This window comes from Lytechinus variegatus, chromosome 8 (genome assembly GCF_018143015.1).
Source record: "Lytechinus variegatus isolate NC3 chromosome 8, Lvar_3.0, whole genome shotgun sequence".
NCBI lineage: Eukaryota > Metazoa > Echinodermata > Echinoidea > Temnopleuroida > Toxopneustidae > Lytechinus > Lytechinus variegatus.
The window spans coordinates 38,261,161-38,282,578 of NC_054747.1; the positions used below are offsets into that span (position 1 = coordinate 38,261,161).

The window sequence follows — 21,418 nt, forward strand, 5'->3', positions numbered from 1 at the left end:
AATTCGCCGGGAACACACAGTTAGCCCAAAGAAAACCCGAAGTTTTCATATCAAATTTATACAAATATTTTTATAACCCCTGTGATGGCAGAAGATGCGGTGGGTGTGCCGAGCCGTTATGAATGAATGGCTAAGCATGCTAAGTCAAGCTCACGAATGCGATGAGCCCACACACACGCGCACTCGGAGTTCAGCAAGCCTATGGTCTTGGTTTATCAGGTTTATGTGATTCGCAAATAATAATAATGATAGTTGTATTTATAAAGCGCTTTTTGCCAGAGGATACAAAGCGCTGCTATTATTACCCTGGCTTTAGCTCGAGCTACCATCACCGGTGCTCAGTGCCTAGACAAAACAAAGACTAGATAAAACAAACAAAAACAATGATAGATAATTCCATGTTTATTATTGATTCCGATTGACGTTCCGTTTTCTAGCAGATCACGTGTCGGTTTAAAAGTCAAACTCAAGACGCTGATTAACCTACTTGCAATCGCCTTTGGTCCTGATTTGTTGAATTTTATTTCGACATAAGAAAAGTAAAAACAAGAATATTGATGACTTCATATTACATCTTTTATTTTCAACTAAGACATATGATTCACTTTCGAAGCAGGTCACATGATCAAATGACCCATAATTAAGTCAAGCTCTAGAAGTTTAGCTAGTAATTAACCAGAGCCAACTAGATAGTCATCAGTGAGAGGTCTCGCATTATTACATACAATTATTTTTTGCAGATGAAGAAAATGCAATACAATAGCCCCAAAACATATAAACTTGAAGCTGCATCTTCTTAAAATCAATCCTCATGTGCATCATTGTTTAAGGAGAATGATTACTGGGCTTGTCGACATGCGCCTGTAATCATGATAATCAAATCTTCTTGGGGGAAGTAACCATTAAAACCAGGGTTCGAGGTTCGAGTCATAGTTATGTCTTGCGGATGGTGACTTTTCAGGACGTTCCCAGACTTCAGTAGTCATACATGCATGTACGTGATTAGCATGTGTCTTTATACCTCTATGCAAGGCCCAGAGCCATTTGAATTTAGGACTATTATGAAGAAATCGAATCAAAGTATTCCAGGAAAAGCGGTCGATTAAGGATTTTTAAAAAGGTGAGGGCATTTTGTAAAAGAAAAAATCTGACAAGGAGAAACAATCTTCACTTGCGTATGTCCGACATTTCAGACTATAAATATCTTAAAGGCTCTCGGAAGCCGAGGGGAGGGGGGGGGGGGGGACCACGGGTCGGACGTGAATCCCCAGATCCTCCAATAAACAAAGTAGAACACAACAAAAACACCTGGGTACAGACGAGCCAGTTTATTTTTCGCAAGGATTGAAAGATATAATTAGTCTGCCCTGCGAAAATAAGAAAATCTTCCATTCATTACTTTGTCATTAATCGTTAATTTTCTGATTCACTCACTATCATTTCCATCATGGGGAGTTTATCTGCGTATACGTCAAAAGATGGAGGTTTTAAGATTTTGTAAGTGTAACTTATCACTTTACTGCAAATGTAGAAGTAAAAGCCATGTAATGATGGCTACGGAAAAGTTAATTATTGAACAGAAACGGTTATTATAAGTAAAAGATAGAATAAATCTGAGAGAATTCGGGATTATGTCTGGGTATTTCTCATTAGCAACTCGTTGCGCGCACACCTGCGTTTTAGACAAACATCACCACCAATGTCATAAGATAGCAAGGCGGTACAGCCTGTCAAAACTTCAAAATTAAGGTTACGCCATCTGACTTCCCCAAACTAGCGTTTGAAATATAGCTGTTTCCTGTCGAGTGTCAAAATACCATCTCAAAGGAGTGCTGTGCTAATAGAGATCGGATTATCTCACTCTCCGATTGAATTATGACGTTGATATGACACTAATTACATGATGATTTTAGAGCTGTGTTATTATTGGATCGATGTAGACTTCCCAAAATTGACCCCCCCCCCTCCTCCTCTTGATCCCCTCTTTCATTTGCCGCCTTTCGGTACCCCTTAAGGGGTTTTGCAAGAAAACTATTTACAATCAATCATTCTAATGACAATTGATGGATCATTGACAATTGATAGATCAATTGTAACTAGAACATAATATATATTTTTACCTGTTAGTGCAAGAGGTAGACTTCACATCAATTTTGATTACCAGACTTATGAATGGTTTTTAGGACCAAGCAATTGATTGCAAGTTTCTTGCAACACCTAATTAGTATATATACCCCTCTCCCTCATACACACACACACATCAACACGCACCATCACGTATGATATAAAACCCACACACTCACACGCGCATTATCCCCTCCACACACGCACAAACACACACAAATGCAAATATGACTGATAATAAATTAGTATATTCTTTTGCATTGTTATTTGCATTTTTATCAAAGTGAAGCGCAGCAAATCTTAATGTATCGAACGAAAATGATAACATGTAGTTCCCTAATCGTGGTCAATCGCAATCTACAATTTAACACTAATATATAAAAACTCTCATAATCAGTTTGCGTACCTATCGAATCAAAATCTAGTAGGACTGTTTCTCACTAGCTCCAAAGATATTCTAGTAACCATGGTAACGTATCCTTGTCCTTCTGTCAGTGGTCTACCATTCTACTACTAATGAGGTATTTCAGGTGTATCTACCTGGTGCGGTTGACTTCAAAAGACCAGACGTATATTACAATAAGTGGTAAACCAAGCTTTAACATGCTGTGTGTAATAAGAGTCTTGTTTGATCATGTACCTTGGTCCATGATCTGATCATGGTCATTGGTTGATTGATAGATATAAGTGGCCTTACTGGGTACATTCGCAGCGTCTCTCTACGTATCACCCGCACACTCACTCCCCTACCCTGTCTCACCCCCCCCCCCTCTTTCTCACATTTTCTACTACTTGTTCACCGCTTCCTTAACACACATCCTCCTTTACATAACTCCTTATGTGGGTGCGTTGTGGTCTAGTGGATCTGACTCTCGCCTTTCAAACAGAGGGTCGTGGGTTCGAATCCTAGCTATGGCGCGTTTTCCTTCAGCAAGAAATTGATCCACACTGTGCTGCACTCGACCCAGGTGAGGTGAATGGGTACCCGGCAGGAGTAATTCCTTGCATGTACTGAGCGCCGGTGATGGTAGCTTGAGCTAAAGCCGGGGTAATAGCAGCGCTGTGTATGCTCTGGCAAAAAGCTCTTTATAAATCCAGCTATTATTATCATTATTATTTTTATAATTATTACTTGCCCCCATTCTCTCTCTCTCTCTCCTCTCACTCTTAGCTATTTTCTACTCCTTTTTTCTCTCTCCTTTTATGTCTCTCGATCTTTTTTTTTAAATTTCCACCCTCTTCTTCATGTGTTTGATTGAGGTTGACCGTTTTATATTCCTGACATGGGAAATAATATAGTTTTTGAAATGCAAGCATTCACGGCTCTTGAAGAAAAAAAGTGGGACATCTACTTTCAAGCAGCAAAGTTAGACAATCTGTCTTTGAACTTAGGAAAAGTTCTAGAAAAAGTCTCGATTCGAACTGTTAATTGGAAGGGAAAAAATCATGCCTATATTCACGGCCACTCCCGGAGTGTGAATCAACTCAAATTGCCACCTGATGAAACATGCCATCGCTTAAACCCCGCCTTCAAATTGGCAATAATCGCAGATATCATGTACGAATTATCCTTCCTTGTCAATCAGGTTGATTTGGTTACCGACAAATGAGATCATCTCAACTTTTTGACGGGTGGTTGACTTTTGTTGCATTATTTTGACATCCTTCAAAGTTAGGAGGCGAAGATGGTGGTGAAACTTACCTGCATAAAAGTTTTTTTATATAGAGACATTGACTGTTCAGACATGTTTTACATATAAATGTAAATAGTTTTTGTTGTTCTGCTCTGAAGCGCCTTGAGCATCTAATCAAGATAGAAAGTGCGCTATATAAATCTTATGTATTATTTTTATTATAATGATGATGTATAGTGGTTGTAGTGGTGATGATGATGATGCTAGTGATAATGATGATGATGCTAGTGATGATGATGGTAATGATGATGATGATTATGGTCATTATAATTGCCATTGTAATTTTTATGATGATGACGATGGTGGTGATGAACATAATGGTGATGAATATGTTGACAACCATAACGATATTAATGATGGTCACGTATGAAAATGATAATGAAATTACGATGATGAAATTATCAAATACGTATATGCTATGAATGTGTATGTATAATATAATATCTGTAAAGCGCTTAGGCATGTTAGGGACGTCGTTCGATGTGTTAAACGCTATATAAATGCGGATTATTTTTTTATGATTATCATCATCATAGCATTTTTATCTAAATTTTACCTTTTTGTCCGAGTAGAAAAAAACATTCATTTATTAACTTTCTGATGAATTGTAAAATGTATCCTACGATTGCATCATTTTAACGTATCCAAGAGCACCTTTCTTTGAACTTTAGACCTCCAGCACTCTTTAGGATGTCAAAACGGACTATAATCATGTACACCCCTGTATCGTGTCTCCACGATCAAAGCGTTGACCCTTGTGGTACTTGATTTTTTATTAATTTTTCTGCAATCAATTATGAAATGAGCACGCGCCCGCCTCGTTTTCGGCCTACTCCGACCGCATTACGGAAACAACGTCGTCGACCGCAGGAATATACAGCTCTTGTTTTTTTGTGTGTCTTAATCTAAACTTTTGAAAACTGAATTTCTCTAGAAAATATGGATCAATTTTCATTACTATCATGTAGGATGTTACCAGAGTACCGTGCAGGCAGTATTACATATATTTCATATTGATGATATTTAATAATAATTATGCATGTACACTGTAAAAAATATTGGGTAAAATTTTACCCCACGAGCACTGTTAGAAAAAATAAAAGAAGTTCCTGCAGCAGAGTCTCGAGAACACCTGTAATCTTACCGAATTGCGTAATCTTACAGGAAATTGGTATTTGATGTATGGAATCTTACAAATTTCCTTGAATAAAACACCCTTTTCCCCTTTTTAAACAGACCTGTTCTGTTAAATTGCAGAAAAATTCTTGTTTTATGAATTTACAGAATGATTATTACGCAATTCGGTAAGATTACAGGTGTTCTCGAGACTCTGCTGCAGGAACTTCTTTTATTTTTTCTAACAGTGAGGTTAATCATGCGCATGTCCAACCAATGTTGGGCAGTATTTTACCCATTGCGAGAAGCATATTTTCCAGTATAAGGTTACAATAAGCAACAATTACTTTAAAATGGGCAAAAGTTTCATCACACTCGATAAATGAAAATGCCCCAAAGAAATTCCAAATGTTGGTTGGACACATAATTACCCTCATGGAGTTTTTTACCCAATATTTCTTTAGAGTGAACAATGTATACAGAATGAAAGAAAGTGGATAGGCTTAACCGTCGCCTATCTCTGTTTTCACAGCTCACCTCCCCTGTCTTCCTCCCTGTCGCTCTTCTCCCCCCCTCTCTCTCTCTCCCTTTGTTTTCCCTTCTCAAATTTTCTTCTTTTAAATACCATTATTCGAAAGCAGTCATTTTTGAATCTTTCCAGATCAATGGTTCTTTGAAATTGTGATGGAACATTTAATTTGCCAAAAACTGTATAACCATAACAATAAATACAACATGATAAATATACCAAGTCACAAAGGGATATCACAAATTGAATGATTGTATACGAACAGTCAACTTGTATATATTCATACACTGTAATACACAGAAAATTTATAAAATAAAAGAAGTTCCTGCAGCAGAGTCTCGAGAACACCTGTGATCTTACCAGATTGCGTAATCTTACAGAAAATTGGTATTTGGTGCATGGCATCTTACAAATTTCCTTAAATAAAATACCCTTTTCCCCTTTTTAAGCAGACCTGTTTTGTGAATTTACAGAATGATTCTGTTATTGCTTTCTGCAAAATCTTCTCTTTTATTTTCTATAAAATCAGGGACTTTTTAACAGTGTAGGGGAAGGCGGGGTAAGTTGTGACAGTTTTTGCTTTTTGCATGTTAGAATTGATATGATTAATAATCTTGTCGAAATAAGTACCTTGCCTTGAAATTTAATTCTTCTGAAATATTTTCCACCTATATATAACTTTCTATCCCCACACTGAAAGTCATCGTGACCTTTGAAAAAAACGATGTCAAATGGCTCAACTTGCCCCATATATGGGGTAAGTTTGAGCCACCTTCTGGGGTAAGTTGAGCCACAAAAACTATGTACAAAATGTATGAGGGAGAACCAGCATGTCAATTTTTTGTTTAAGTCTTTTCACTTGCTAATTCTCTATAAATACTAACATCCTTAAGAGCAGTCATGTAAATTTGCTCCTTTCAGCCAGCATTTCAATCGATTTTTATGGTTTGTTTGTTTGTTAAGATACATTACCATAGGAATTACCATGGCTCAACTTGCCCCATGCTGTTTGGCTCAACTTACCCCAGTCCGAACTTAGTGCGATAATTTTGTATCCACACATTTATTATGCATCCATCATATAAAAGACTATGACAAGAATGAAGATCCATACCTGGACTAATAATGTTGTTATCATGTTTTTATTATATTTAAAGACGTGTGTGTTTATAAAGCACTTATCTATTTCACACTCTTTTTTACTTTTTTGGCTGAAATTCATATTTTTCCTCTAAAAAAACTACTTTTTGTTTCAAATTTGAAAACAATGTGGTGGGGTTAGGGGTTATGCTATGGGTCATCAATACATGACACCACCACAATGTCTGACTCATTCATTATTGGCCTGGGGCTGGTGGCTCAACTTGCCCCTATGCTCAAATTACCCCGCCTTCCCCTATGCATTATAATGCTGGTCGCCCTATATTTTACAGGTACATCGTTCGTATCATTAAAAAAAATAAAAACATCAAAATATATCACAGGTATTATTCTTTGTTTGTGTTCTTCTTAAAGTAGTACGTTGGGGGAAAGTATGATCATCATACTTCACACGTTATACGTGTCGAAAGTATTAAAACATTTTCACGAAGCAAGACAAGAGAGCAGAAAGAGTTACGATGGACATGAACAAAGTTCAACTTTTTTTGCTTAACCTAAAGCAGGAATTAAGTTTTGGTAGGAAAATGTAGGAAATAATTTTAAGCATTCAATTCACAGTTAATGGTGACTAAATTCTTAACAAAAGAGCAATTGATATATAGATGATGATAATTATAAGCCTATTTGTTTAATATAAGGAGCGTTCAAAGTCAAATCAAACACTATATGTATATACAATATATTATGCAAGAGAGCCTACAAATCATTCCTACAAGAACTGTCTTGAACTAGAAATCATCAAATCAATTGTTCATTTAAATTCTAAATTATGGAGTACGTCCTAGCTCCGTGTCTTGGTTCAAAGTGAGAAACGTCCGCAGTGAGTAATGGCCGGCCAATAGAGCACGCCCTCTCGTGTGCAATGAACGTAAAGTACGCACAATCTTTGTCACCCACACACAACTTCGCACACCTACTTACTGAGCGCACCGAGTAGGATGATATAATGGCTTCATCGTCAATTGTTGCATCGTCAGCTACAAGTTTGAAGGAGGTGGATAGCGTATGGGCTGTGTGAGGAAAATATTAAAGTTTAATCATTATTCATAATGAGTTTGAAGTAGGCCTACATTCATGGAATATTTTATTAAAAGAATTTCAGTATAACTGAATATCAATAATATTTGTATGTTACCTGTACAATGACAAAAAATGTATATTTGATATCTAATTTGTCTTTTCTATCTGTCTTTATAAACTGGTATATACACAAGTGCTGCTATGTCTAATCAGGTAATTAGCTTGTTAATTTGTTTGATTTATATTGTGATTTATATTTTGATCAATAAAGATTGAAAAAAAAGCAATGCGTGTTCAATAGCTCAGCAAATATACAGAAAAAATGCCCTTCAAATGATCAAGAACACCTGGAGAGCGTTTCATCAATATTTTCATCCGACAAGTTGTCAGATCTGACATCTTTCCTTGATTCTGATTGGCTGAGAGGCACTGTTCCTATGGTAACTGTCGGATAAACTGGTACTTGTCGGATAAAATTTCAGACAAGTCCTTTCATGAAACGCCCCCTGGAAGGTCATTGTCGAAAAGTGTTGAACCGGAAGCAGTTCGTCCTACATAAGTTTCAAAGCTAACGAAAAATTGCATTTTTTTATGTTGGTCGTTCCGAGTCTAACTGTCCAAGACGGAACTGGTGTTTTGATTCACAAATTTTCGAAAATGACTTCATGGATGGTCATTGTCATGAAGGGCGTTTGACAATACATTTTTTATGTTCTTGAAAGCGTTTTGTCTCCCTCCTTAATACCTTGCCCATCGAACACCTTTTCACAAATGTAGCGATGCGTTAAACCACAGGTACTTTCGTGCCAGTCAAACGCTGGATGACTTAACCGGAAGCACGAACCACCACTGTCGAACGTGCTCTGAAGTTCATGGAACTTGTTGTAGGTGATTTGTGACCTGTCTAGCCAGCCCACCCTGGCCAATCCTATCCAATAGTCAGTGTTGTCTTCACGATTCGAGATCAAGAACTGCTCCTCATCCTCGGATTCGATGTACACGAGATGCATTCCAAGGCCTTCACATCTTGATTTTGAAGCGTTGAAGTCATCAGCGAGCGGAGAGAAGTAATAACAGGACTGGTCATGCATGTACATGTAATCTGGCAACTCCCCCATGAGTGGTGACCAATCTGAAGTGGGAAGAAAAAGCATAAAAAGTCAGAATGCCGTTGGCTCAATCCCTGTAACGGATTCATTTCGCTTGAACCAATCCGTTACAAATGTTGGGCTTTTCGGAGTGTCGCCTCAATTTCAAACAATGAGGAGGCGCGATAGCTCAGTCGGTAGAGCGGGGATTCGTATTCCGTTGACCCGGGTTCGATTCCCACTTGGTGCGCTAGTGCCCTTTGGTAAGGCATTAATCATCAGTACTAGGTCCTTCGGAGGGGACCTTAAGCCGTCGGTGTTCTGGTTGCTTGTTTACAAGCATTCATGCTTTTTTAGCAATCAGGTAAAAAAAATCACAAATCACCAATCATCAACAATAAAAAGTTAATAATGCAAATTAAATTCATTACAACATCGAATTTTGAACCCACACCTTATTCCGGCCGTAACATCGAATGAATGACTTTTGCCACTGTGACCATAGTAAGTATTTGTGACTCACAGATACTTTCTATTGACAGTCAGGGGCGGGTGGATCCAGGATATTTCGAAGGGGGGCTATTTTCCGAAGGAAAAATTTTACAAGCAAAAAAGGTTTCAACAAACAATTGGATTTCGTCCACGAAAAAAAAAAATTGACAAGCAAAAAAAAGGTCTTCACTTTCGAAGGGGGGGGGGGGGGGGTGGCAAACTGCTGTTTTAATAGCATTTTTACATTACAAATTTTTATTGCGACTCACACAGGGGGGGGGGGTAGGGTACGGGCCTGTTGTGCACCCCCCCCCTGGATCCGCCAGTGGTCACAGTAGCATTATTGGTATTCTTTTTCTACTGATTTTTGTATCCAAGACAGAATAATAAATCTATTTTTTTCTCGAACTTGTTAAATTGGTGATATTTATATCGAGATTTGTAAGAGCAATTAATGAGCAGCATTGATTATTCATGGCATTTTGAACATGTTGAAAAGGAGATCAACTGCACCTCAATGCAACTTTCCTTGATTACTCCATACAATCCCTCTTGCAACCTTAGGTCTTCTAGTTCATTCTTACTCGCTGTACCACAATCTCATAATTCATGGGGGGGGGGGGTCGATCATTTCAACATGCTGGGCCTTTCTAATGGAATAAACTGCCAATAGAAATCCGCAATATTTCGTCTCACCACTTTCAAAAGTTCTCTTAAAACCTGGTTATTCACGCAAGCTTTTAGGTAATTGTTATTCTCCTCTTTTTAGTAGGTTTTCTTCCTTCCTTCCTTCCTTTCTTTTTCCTTTCCTTTTCTTTTATTTATTGCGCCATGAGCATTTTTTTATGATCGATACCGGCGCATTACAAATGTTAATATTATTATTATTATTATCATATGGAACCCCGTATATATTTTTTTTCCAAGGAAGGATTCTTTTCTTCATACAAAAGACATGTTATCTACCTCAAGAATCAAGCAAGCGAAAGCATTTCGAAGGGGTATCCCTCTTTAAACATGCTAAAGAAAGAAAGAAAGAAAGGAAAAATAACAGGGTGTTCTTCCTACCAATCTAATGTGGCACGTGGAGCTAAAACCGAACCCAGATTGTACCATTACGATAGACGAGAGTATGTTTTTCTGGATACTAGTATCAAAACATCTCTCTTTCAACATATACTTTAGCTCAGGGATTCTCAAATGGTGGCACGCGCGCCACTTGCGGCGCACCGAGCCTTCCGGAGTGGCGTGTGGGAACCGGTATAGAAAAAGAAACAAGTGGAATGCCTCTGGCCGTCCCACCTGCATCACGCGATTCAACATAGCAGCAGTGCTGACTTTGAAACCTACTATAACTCGCACAAGATGTTCAGTGATACTTGGTTACTCTTATTTCCACGTTTTATGAACTTGACCAATACACTTACAGAGATAGGATGGTAATTCAACAAATACCCCCAATGTGGCCAAAATTCATTGACCTCACATGACGTTTGACCTTGATCATGTGACCTGAAACTTGCACAGGATATTCAGTGATACTTGATTACTCTTATGTCCAAGTTTCATGAATCAGATCCAAATACTTTTAAAGTTTTTATTGTAATCCATCAGAAACCCCCAAATCGGCCAAGGTTCATTGACCCTAAATGACCTTTGACCTTGATCATGTGACGTGAAACTCATGCAGGATGTTTGGCGATACTTGATTAGGCTTATGTCCAAGTTTAATGAACTAGGTCCATATATTTTCTAAGCTATGATGACATTTCAAAAACTTAACCTCAGGTTAAGATTTTGATGTCGATTCCCCCAACATGGTCTAAGTTCATTGACCCTAAATGACCTTTGAAACATAATAATTAGCACTAATTTGAGCACGTAACTTATCATTAAAAAAAAATGAATTGTGTAGTATGTTGGTATTTTTATATCTTCTGTTGATTGAGAACCCCTCTCGGCCATTTAAAAGGCTTTCTGCTCTTCAGGTGGTCCTGCACCCCCCCCCATACCACAATGTTTCGCTCTTCACGTGTTGGATAGTGGAGCAGTCCAGATTCTCAACAAGAAATTTGGCGCTTTAACAAAATTAATTGAGAATGGCTGCTTTAGCTATTGCTTAAAAAAGACAACGGAAACAGTGTAAACGACATTTGCATTGCTTACCACATTCCACTTCACAGATAAATTTGAATTGATCGGAACAAGTATCATCATGCCAATTATTCTTGTTGGCTCTTAGCCTGAAGCACCTTCCGCCGTCATCAAGAGCCTTGTTGATTGCTGGAAAGTTAATATACGACAGACGAGAACCATTTAACCATGAGAACCCTGATAGACCTATCCAGTAATCTTCGGTACTTCTCTTCGTGATCTCTTTGACAAGAAACGCCTGCTCGTCAGAAGATTGGATGGAAACCAAGTGCATTCCATGATCTTTACAAAATAGATTCGATGTCTTAAAATTTGATTGGATGTTTGAGAAGAAGTAGCAAGACCCGTTGTGCACGATGTACCCATTTCCACTACATTCGGCATCTGATCAAAAATAAAATCACACATAAAGATTTGTATGGTATGGGGAGCCGAAACACTGAGCAGGATATCTATAATGTCTCATGTACATGGATTTCCGAATAACGTGGAGCGTTGTGACCCAGTGGATTAGTCTTCGGACTTTCAAACAGAGGGTCGTGGGTTCGAATCCCAGCCATGGCGTAATTTCCTTCGGCAAGAAATTTATCCACATTGGGCTGCACTCGACCCAAGTGAGGTGAATGGGTACCCGGTAGGATTTATTCCTTGAATGCTTTAGCGCCTATATGGCCGCTCAGCTACAGCCGGGGTAATAATAATATGCCAAGTATATTTCAGCGCCTTGAGCACATAATCAATGTGGATTTGGCGCTTTAGAAATACTCTATATTATTATTATCATAACAGTGACTACAGTATACTGCTTTATTACTGTTTCCTTTTTCTTTTCTTATAGTAATAGAATATAAGGCAATCTTATTGTTTATAATAACACCGACGAAATAACAGCATATCAATAAGAGCAGTACCAGCATATCAGTAATAGCAGAAGCATTTTTAGTGTTTGTGGTATAATGAAGATCATTAGAAGTGTACAAGCAGAAGTGGAAATAGAAATGGTAAAATTAGACTACTACTTAAACAACAACTACTACAACAACAACAACAACTACTACTACTACTACTACTCCTACAACTAGTAGTGGAATTACCTTGTGCATTTACTTGCTGATAAAAAGATGAGAAATGTTGGGTGATAAGAACCGTGAAAATACAAAATATAACATCCATCTGAAAATGAATCATACAGATACAATACAGTGTTGTTAAATTCATTTGTCATTAGATTGCACCGTGATCTTGTCTTCACTAGAACAATTCAATGGGCTTTTCTCTGCTGTTTTTTATGTCTTGTTGATGTTCGCAATCATGTACATCAATTATTATAAATGAATTGTGATCCTAATAATTTGTTTTATTAACCTACAATGTCGGCATCCTAGAACCCATCCACGTAAAACAGATTTTTATTATTTTTGTTCTTCCATCATGTCCATTCTCTGTCACTGACTCTATATGGCTGTTCTTCTATATAACCTTGTTCAAAATATATAGTAATTGGTAAATGGCGTAACAGTTCTCAAAATGTGTTACAACAAATTTGTGAAATCTTACACGCTCAAGAAAAGCCTGTACACCGTACTATATTCATCTCAACATTCATTTCAGAATGATCAAACTAACACTAAAAACACTAACACTAATAAGCAGATTATTAAAAAACACAGATTTATTACTTTTTCGTACTAGAAACATTCTAAAAAATTGAAAACGTCGCGTAGGAATGCTCGTTGTCGCTTTAACAATCTATCAGCGAAAACGCAAAGCGATTTGTTACAGCTACTATTTATCTTCAGTGTAAGTTGTATGTGAACCATTTTTTCCCTTCTAAAAGAGAAACAAACAGAGAATTATACCCTTTCGAATATTTTCTCAGATTTTAACTATCCCTTGAAAGCATATATTTCAGACAACCTACTAATATTTTCATAACGTTACTGAACATCCAAGACTATATACAAAATATATCAAATAACGAATGTTAGCATAAATATCTTTAAAAACCATTTTTCCTCACTATTTACTTACCTTTCACACTTGACTGGCCTGGCTGAAATGTCTTCAACTTGTCGATCCGACAGAGATATGAGACGCTTTACCTTGGTAATAATATGCGATATTCAGAGGTTTTTACTAAAGTCAATCTACATCGTGTTCTCGTTCGTGTGACAAGAGATTATTTTTTTGCTAAACTTATTCATTATAAGCATTGTAATAAAGACATTTTGAGAGTTGAGCACAATAGCTATACTGACAGGCATAAACGTTTTATTAATTACTCAATCTCATATCCCGTTATTACTTACTGACAAATCTGTAGGAGAGAAATGTTGCATGGAATATGATTTATTAACAATTAATATTGGTGATAAGGATAACGCCACATTCATTGAAAATGCATTTCTGCCGTACTTTGACAAAAGGGAACAAGTTCCAAAATATAATTTGTTGTAAATTAGCAATAAATGTTTGTCACTTACATAGGCGTCATTGCAATTTAACAACATATTTTCGTCAATATCTTTCCATAGAACGATCATTTCTTGCCCAAATTTTGCCTGAACGTGCAACATACAAAGGGGTGTCAGAAACAACAATAACTCAAATTTGACAGATCTGTCAATTGCTTCCTTTTGCCAAAGTTGGGCAGATTTTCTCAATATATTGATGTTCTGTCAAATGACATGAAATAAATGAATTTTTTAGATGTTGTCAGCTCTTGAATTTGACGTGACTGTATCTTTGATTGCCATTGGAAAAACGGAATTGTGTCATTACTTTCATAAAATGCACCACATTATTGCCTTTGCCATGATTGCTAATCGCATAAAGTTATTGGCAATATCACTGTCATATTCCGCATACATTCGTAATTCCGAAGCTCGTTATTCCGAAGGTTCGGATATTCCGAAGGTTCGCTATTCCGAAGGTTCGTATTTCCGAAGGTTCGTAATTCCGAAAGATCGTAAGTCAAAAAACGAAATGAGGTTCGTAATTCCGAAGGTTCGTTAGTCCGAAAACAAAGTGAGGTTCCTAATTCCGATGGTTCGTTAATCCGAAAACGAAATGAGGTTCGTAATTCCGAAGGTTCGTTAGTCCGAAATTGTAATGATTAACTAACCTTATTGCGTTTTCGGACTAACGAGCCTTCTGAACAACGAACCTTATTTCGTTTTCGGATTAACGAACCTTTGGAACATCGATCCTTATTTCGTTTTAAGATTATCGAACCTTCGGAATAACGCCACAAATATTCGGATTAACGAACCCTTTTACGTTTTCGGATTAACGAACATGGAGGTATAGGCACTTTACGTGTTTCGGTATTACGATTCTTCGTAATAAAGAATCTTCGGAATTACGAACCTTCGGAATGACGAAGTTTAACCGTCATATTGTATCATTAAGAGCCTAATCCAGCAAAAAATATTTTTTTTTCTCTTTTTCACAATTCCGAAGATCTCCCAAACTCACTGTTGTCTTGGCGCTCCTTTTTCTTTCTTTTAAACGATCATTTATGTGCTGTCCAAACCGGGAGGGTTCGTTTTTGTTGTTACGTTATCAACATTGATTACGAACTGAAGAAATGTAAAAAAATTATAGCAGCTTTGACACAAGATTCTTGATTAAATATACTGGATACTGATTGTTTCTTATTATTATTCATTGTTTGTTATATCATTGTTTATCTAAAGGGTAGCCCATTCAACAACGTTTGATCTCACTTGGAGCCATAGGCAGTGGAAGCAGGGGGGGGGGGGGACGTGTCCCCCTAAACTTTTTTTGCTTGTCAATTTTTCTCCTGCGTCCCCCCTATAATTTGTGGTTGATAACCCTTTTTTTTGCTTGCTTGTAAAAATATTGTGTGGTGGCTCCCCCCCAAAAAAAAATTGTTTTGGCTTCCACCGCCAATGCATGGACGGTCTATCTGCATGAAGAAAAAAAAACATTCAAAATGACATGTGTCAACAATGCGGACTGCGAAGACAGCAATGATAAACATTGCAAAATTAGAGCGATTATTTCAACGGTATTCAAACATTCAAATATATATATTGAACAAAGTAGTAAGTGCCAGCGAATGATTCTTATGTAACTGTATTGGGCTAAATTAGTGTCAAGCATGACAACTGGAACAATACAAATGATGAATTTTAGCTTTGAATTCATTCATTGCTTGATTTTATTTCTCTCAAACGTTAGTTTGGAAAAGAAGCCAACTACACCGAAGGGGAAATGATATTGGTTCATGTTAGGACTTCTTACTGTTTTGAGTTATCAAAAAATGAAATGGAGTGTCATTGCTGGAATACAAGACAGGCATAGTGATAATTGAGGCATTTCGCTAGACTAAGGACCTTTACACCGACTAAAGCTGACAATTCGAAACGTCTAATATAAATGTACATCATAGATCATTTAGTGTGTTCTACCAAGGCTGCAGCATGCGTTCTTATTCGTTGCCCACTTCAGAAATTATTTGACCTAAAACTTGATCTTGTTCGACTTGTACTTCTTAAAATTGAATCTTGCTTGTATCATTAGTCCCTTTAAATCTACACTTTCGAATATGTTCGAGCCCCTTGCATCGGCTCATAGTTCACTTCGTCACCAGTCTCGCAAGCAACAGCAAGTAAGCACGCCCTCTCTTGTTCGATGAAGGTGAAGCAGGAACAACACTCTTCAGCAAGGCATTGTCTAGCGCATCGACTGACTGATGATACACGGTGTGAAGCAAGCACATGACGTTCCTTGAGAATAGAGTCATCAGCAACAAGTTTGATGGACATTGATCTACCGTGGCCTGAACAAGCAAGATGCATAATGAAGGCGTTAATGATGTTAGGACAATACGTGAGGAAGAGAAGCATATAGCATAAGGCATGTTGAGTGCATACACGAATATAAGGGACATTCTTACATCTCACATTATTACAAAATTCTAAAGATGGCACCGGGCTGCCATGTTCTCACATTAACTTCATCTAAAGAGCGTTGTGGCTCAATTGATTGGTTTTATGACTTTGAAACAGAGGATTGTGGGTTCGAATACCAGCCATGGCGTAATTACTTGAGTCGGCAAGAAATTCATTAACATTGTCCTGCACTCGACCCAGGTGAGGTAAATTGGTACCTGGTAGTAATTTATTGCTTGATTGCCTCCGTGCTATTAAATAAACCAGGATAGTAATATCCAAGTCTTTTAGGAAGCGCATAGGGACGTTCTGACATAGTGTGATATGCGCTGCAGAATTATTATACAAAATTAATAACGCACGTAAGCGAGTGCATGCAGGGCCAAATAATGTTCGATGTGCAAGAAGAGCCAAAAGATATGCCACACCGAGGTCCGCGTGAGGTGTTTCCAATTGGCGAGTCGTGCACAGTGTCATTATTTAGGTCGTCTATGCACAAGAATGCGTGCATTGATTGTTTAATTCAACCTCCCCTCCCCCGGATGCTATATTTCTAGAAATCTAAATTCTAGATAATTCTAGATAATTTCAGACCTCGCACGATCCTGCACTCTGACATCAGAGTGCTGAATAGTGCATTTGGTATGACGTCAGAGTGCAGGATAGTACATCTGGTATGACGTCAGAGTGCGAGATAATGCATTTTGGCTGCCATAGTGCACTTCGCTGAATATCACGTGATCCGATTTGGACCGATCAGATTACAGAACATTCTCTGGAGTTGTATAATAGGGTGATCATTTACTACAGGTCTTCGGGGATGGGGTGGGTCATCCAAAACTAATGACATCCAATGTGTAATTGGTAATTTGAAAGTAACTATTGGACTATGGCCATTTACCTTTGCTGGATGGCGAATCAGAAGTCTGTACTGGCCCTCCGTCAGTGGAGGTTTCCCCTGCTCATTAGAATGAAAATAAGCTTCAAATAGGCGGTGTTTCTCAAATGATTCATACATTTGGTACCATGGAATTGAATCCAAATAACTTCTATCAAGGAGCTTCAAACAGAAGGAGATACATCTGTTTGAAGCTCCTTGCTTTTATGAAAGGATACGTGTACACCGATATATTCGGAAAATAAGATGAAATCGCCCTGACCTTTGGCGTAATAACCAAAGAGTCACGAGAGGCGAAGACGTAATTTTGAGATATGTATTATATAGGATATAATTCCACCTCTCACCCTTTTCCATTTCCTTTTCTCTCATTTCTCTTGGTCGTTGAACTTTTCTTCGTAAGGGAGTCGCCATTGGTCTTCGACATTAGATGTGCAAAGGGTTTCTCCAAAATGTTTGGACAAGGTCATAATTCTTTATTCGTATATTCAACCTCACTTCATTTTAAGTACTTTACAATCTAAATACATCGCAACAAAGCTTTCTTTTTTTCACGTACTACCAGCTGATAACTCTCACTTTTTTTAAATTGATATCTTTTTAAGATACATCCCTTTAAAGTTCTTGGTTTATATCCACTTCGTTTAACACTTACTAGTCTGTAGAATTCGAGTAATTGTTATTGAAACAAATTTCAGTTGACAAAGTAAGAAGCTATTATAAATGCGATGCCTAGATTAAGTGAAATTTCCACTAATATGCATAAGTGAAATGAAAATTATACTAAGTGGTACATATTAAACCAAGTGTAGATCAAGCGGTACTTAGAGCAAATTGACAATGGGTTTAGTCAATACGGAATTCGACAATCTAAAGAATAAGACCAAATGACCAACTGCTTGTCGATCAAGCCTACATGAAACAGCGAGAACACTGGGTGCTTTTCCCTTATAATACATACGGCTTACCGATTTCTTTTTCACAAACGTAATGGCTGCTAGCCGAACAGCTCTCGTCGTACCACGGCAGATCGATTGGATGCATAAAGAAGCAGCGACCTTCGTCGTCAAAAGCAGAAACGTTATATGGAAAGTTATTATAGACAAGAGATGTGCCATCAAGCCAGGATATGCCACGCAAACCAATCCAATAGTCTTCGTTATCATCAAGATGAGTGACCAGGAAGTCTTGCTCTTCCTGTGATCCAATCGACACCAGATTCATCTCATGGGACTTACAGAAATCGTCAGCGTAGAAGAAGTTCCTCACATAGTAAGAGAAGAAGTAACAGGAACCACTTTGCTCTACTTCATTCATCAAGGTTCCACTACAAGCTGCAAAAATAAAAAGAGATTCATTTTTTAACAAATAAAAATAAATAAAATACAAATGAGAAAAAAAGAATTCCAAAACACACGTCATATTGATTAGCGTCAGTCGGCAGCTTCACCACCACCGACCATTGAACATTGTGTTATCATACATTATGTTAGTATACACACTGCCCCCACAGTGTGTTAACCGTCACGACAGTGTGTCCACAATGTTGTTGAACTATGTCAATATGCGAATCAAACTGTATAAATGCTCAAATTTATTAGTGTGGACATTATTCCAGACTGTGGACATGGCGGAAGTGATAGTGTTCAGATAGCGGAATTTGGGAAAATGTGGTTCACACTGTTATTGTCATTGTAATACGTTGAAGCATTATCCAGTGGCGTTGCATAGCGTCTACTAATGGTGTCAGATTCCTCGTGAAAACAGACAATATTGCGCCTTTGAAATGCTCAAATTAATTGTGTACATGCGATTTCACAAAGTGATCAACACTGTGAGCACACTCTGAATGACACCCTGTGAACATACTGTGAATGCACTATAGGGAAACACTGTGAACACACGACGAATTCACTGGTGACACACCACGAACACACCGTGGATACACTGAACACATTGCGAACACACTGTAAACACACGTCTAGGGAAACACTGTGAAAACACGACGAATTCACTGGTGACACACCACGAACACACCGTGGATACACTGAACACAATGTGAACACACTCTTAATACACCGTGAACACACTGTCAACATTCACACTGTGGATAAAACTGAAAATACACTGCGGATACACTGAACACACTCTGGGAACACACTGCTAACATGAACACTGTGGATACAACACACTGTGAACACATTGTTCAACATTGTGACCACACTTTGAACACACTTTTGTAGCACACTGTGTGAGACAATCTGTTTTCCCAGTATTAGTCTAGTTTTATAGTACTCACGTAAGTCCCTCTCACAAATGAAACGGAAATCGTCATTCCACGTGTCATGCCATTCTCGAGAACCCTTTACCAGACGAAATTTATCCCCGTCATTATTGAAGCAGGAAATGTATGGCCCGCCAAAGTTGTTGTACGTCAGACCAGACCCATCCAACCAGGTTACACTAGATAATCCTATCCAATACCCTTCCCCGTCGTTTGGAAGATTCGCCTCCAGGAATTCCTGTTCCTCGTTAGACCCTATGAAGACGAGATGCCGTCCAGGAACACTTTCGCACGACAGTTTTGCAGAGGAGAAGGTGGACTTTGTTTCGTGAAAGACGTAGCAGGAGTGTGAGAATCTCAGGTCACTTGGTCCACAGTCGGGTCCGATCTCTGTGAAAGAAGAGAGAAAGGAAGAAACTAAATAATGTTAATAAATCACTCATACATTTCAGGTTTTAGAGGACATATGAAATAATAATATAGAAAATGTACTTGAAAGTGGTAACTTTAACACTTAACTTTTCACCCGATAAATGAAGATGCAAAGTTATGCAAAGGCATTTTTCTTTTCACAGAGCCTTTAAAAAATACAATGTCATAGAAATTACTGTTTAAATGCGGCCATATGTAATTAGATAAAAGATCAAATGAATGTTGTATTAATGTCGTCTTTCTCATCTTTATCACATTTCGATTTTTCTTTCGAATCACATCAGATCACCCACCTTCATGTTTCTCGCAAATAAAATAGTGCATGTTGGAACAGTCGGTGTCCTCCCATCCGAAACTCCATTCCACTTGGAAGCACTGCCCTCCATGTGTAAACTCAGTATACTCATAATGGATATTGGTGAAGGTGGCTGTTGAGCCATTCAACCAGGTTATTGGTGAGATGCCAATCCAGTAGTCGTTGTAGTAGTAGAGGTTCGATCGCAAGAAATTTTGTTCCTCTCGCGACTCGATGAAGACAAGATGCATTCCCAGGTCCTCACATTGAGTCATCGAGGCACTAAAACTGGTCTCGATTGAAGAGAAGTGGTAGCAGGAGCCTGCGTTTTCCCGATGCGGTATGTCCGGATCACAGGCTGAATGTTGGTTTGTTTTTAATTGTATGTTTTGCGGCGGAGGGGGAGGGGGGGGGCAAACAGACGTGCAGGCAGACACAATTATGGAGAAACAGAGAGAGAAAAAATCAAGGAAAAGATATTGTTAAGTTGAAAATCCACAATGAAAATGGTAATCCTAGATAACATAAACTCCTTAACATCCATGCAAACCCAAGTTGGAATTCGTTTTTCAATTCCTTCACATTAAATTCTTAAAGGTTTTTCAAAAAAATATGATAATTATGAATGCTACATCATGGGTGATTTCAACTTAGATATGTTAAAAGTCTCACAAAATATTAAAATCGATGCTTTTTTCGATTTGATGCTAAGTTATTCTTTTCAGCCACTTATTGGTGCACCAACTCGTATTACAGCTTCATCTGCCACTTTGTTGGATGATATTTTTGTTAACTCAGATTTATTTATCAATGCTGGTATTCTCATATCTGATATAAGCGACCATTTACCTGTTTTTGCAATTACTGGTTCGCTAACAAGTGTGCCACATGAATCTATTTATACTGTACGCTGTATCAATGATGACACAATATATTTTATAGTGAAGTTCAAAATCTGTCATTTAGTTTAACTAATGATGAAAATAATTCGTACAATTCATTTCTCACGGTTTTTACCAATTTATATAATAAATGCTTTATAAAAAAAGAACGTCAACAGAAAAAGATATGTAATAAGAGTATGGATGACGCACGGTTTAAAAAACATGAAAAAGCTCTGCAAGAAAAAATCAGAACTTTAAAAAAAGTTTTTACAATATCCTACGCAGTATCGTGAGAAAGCATATAAAAGATTCAGAAATTATGTAACCT

General features: G+C 37.8%; 1 protein-coding gene across 1 annotated transcript; it reads right to left on the reverse strand.

Annotated features, from left to right (window-relative positions):
• Positions 1-18,143: 18,143 nt before the first annotated feature.
• LOC121419713 (C-type mannose receptor 2-like) lies at positions 18,144-20,481 on the reverse strand. The gene is made up of 3 exons (XM_041614170.1): positions 20,205-20,481; positions 19,495-19,869; positions 18,144-18,529 (listed from the first exon to the last, which is right to left on the reverse strand). Exons 1-3 carry the CDS (start codon positions 20,479-20,481, stop codon positions 18,144-18,146), a joined length of 1,038 nt encoding a protein of 345 aa, XP_041470104.1.
• Positions 20,482-21,418: the final 937 nt, after the last annotated feature.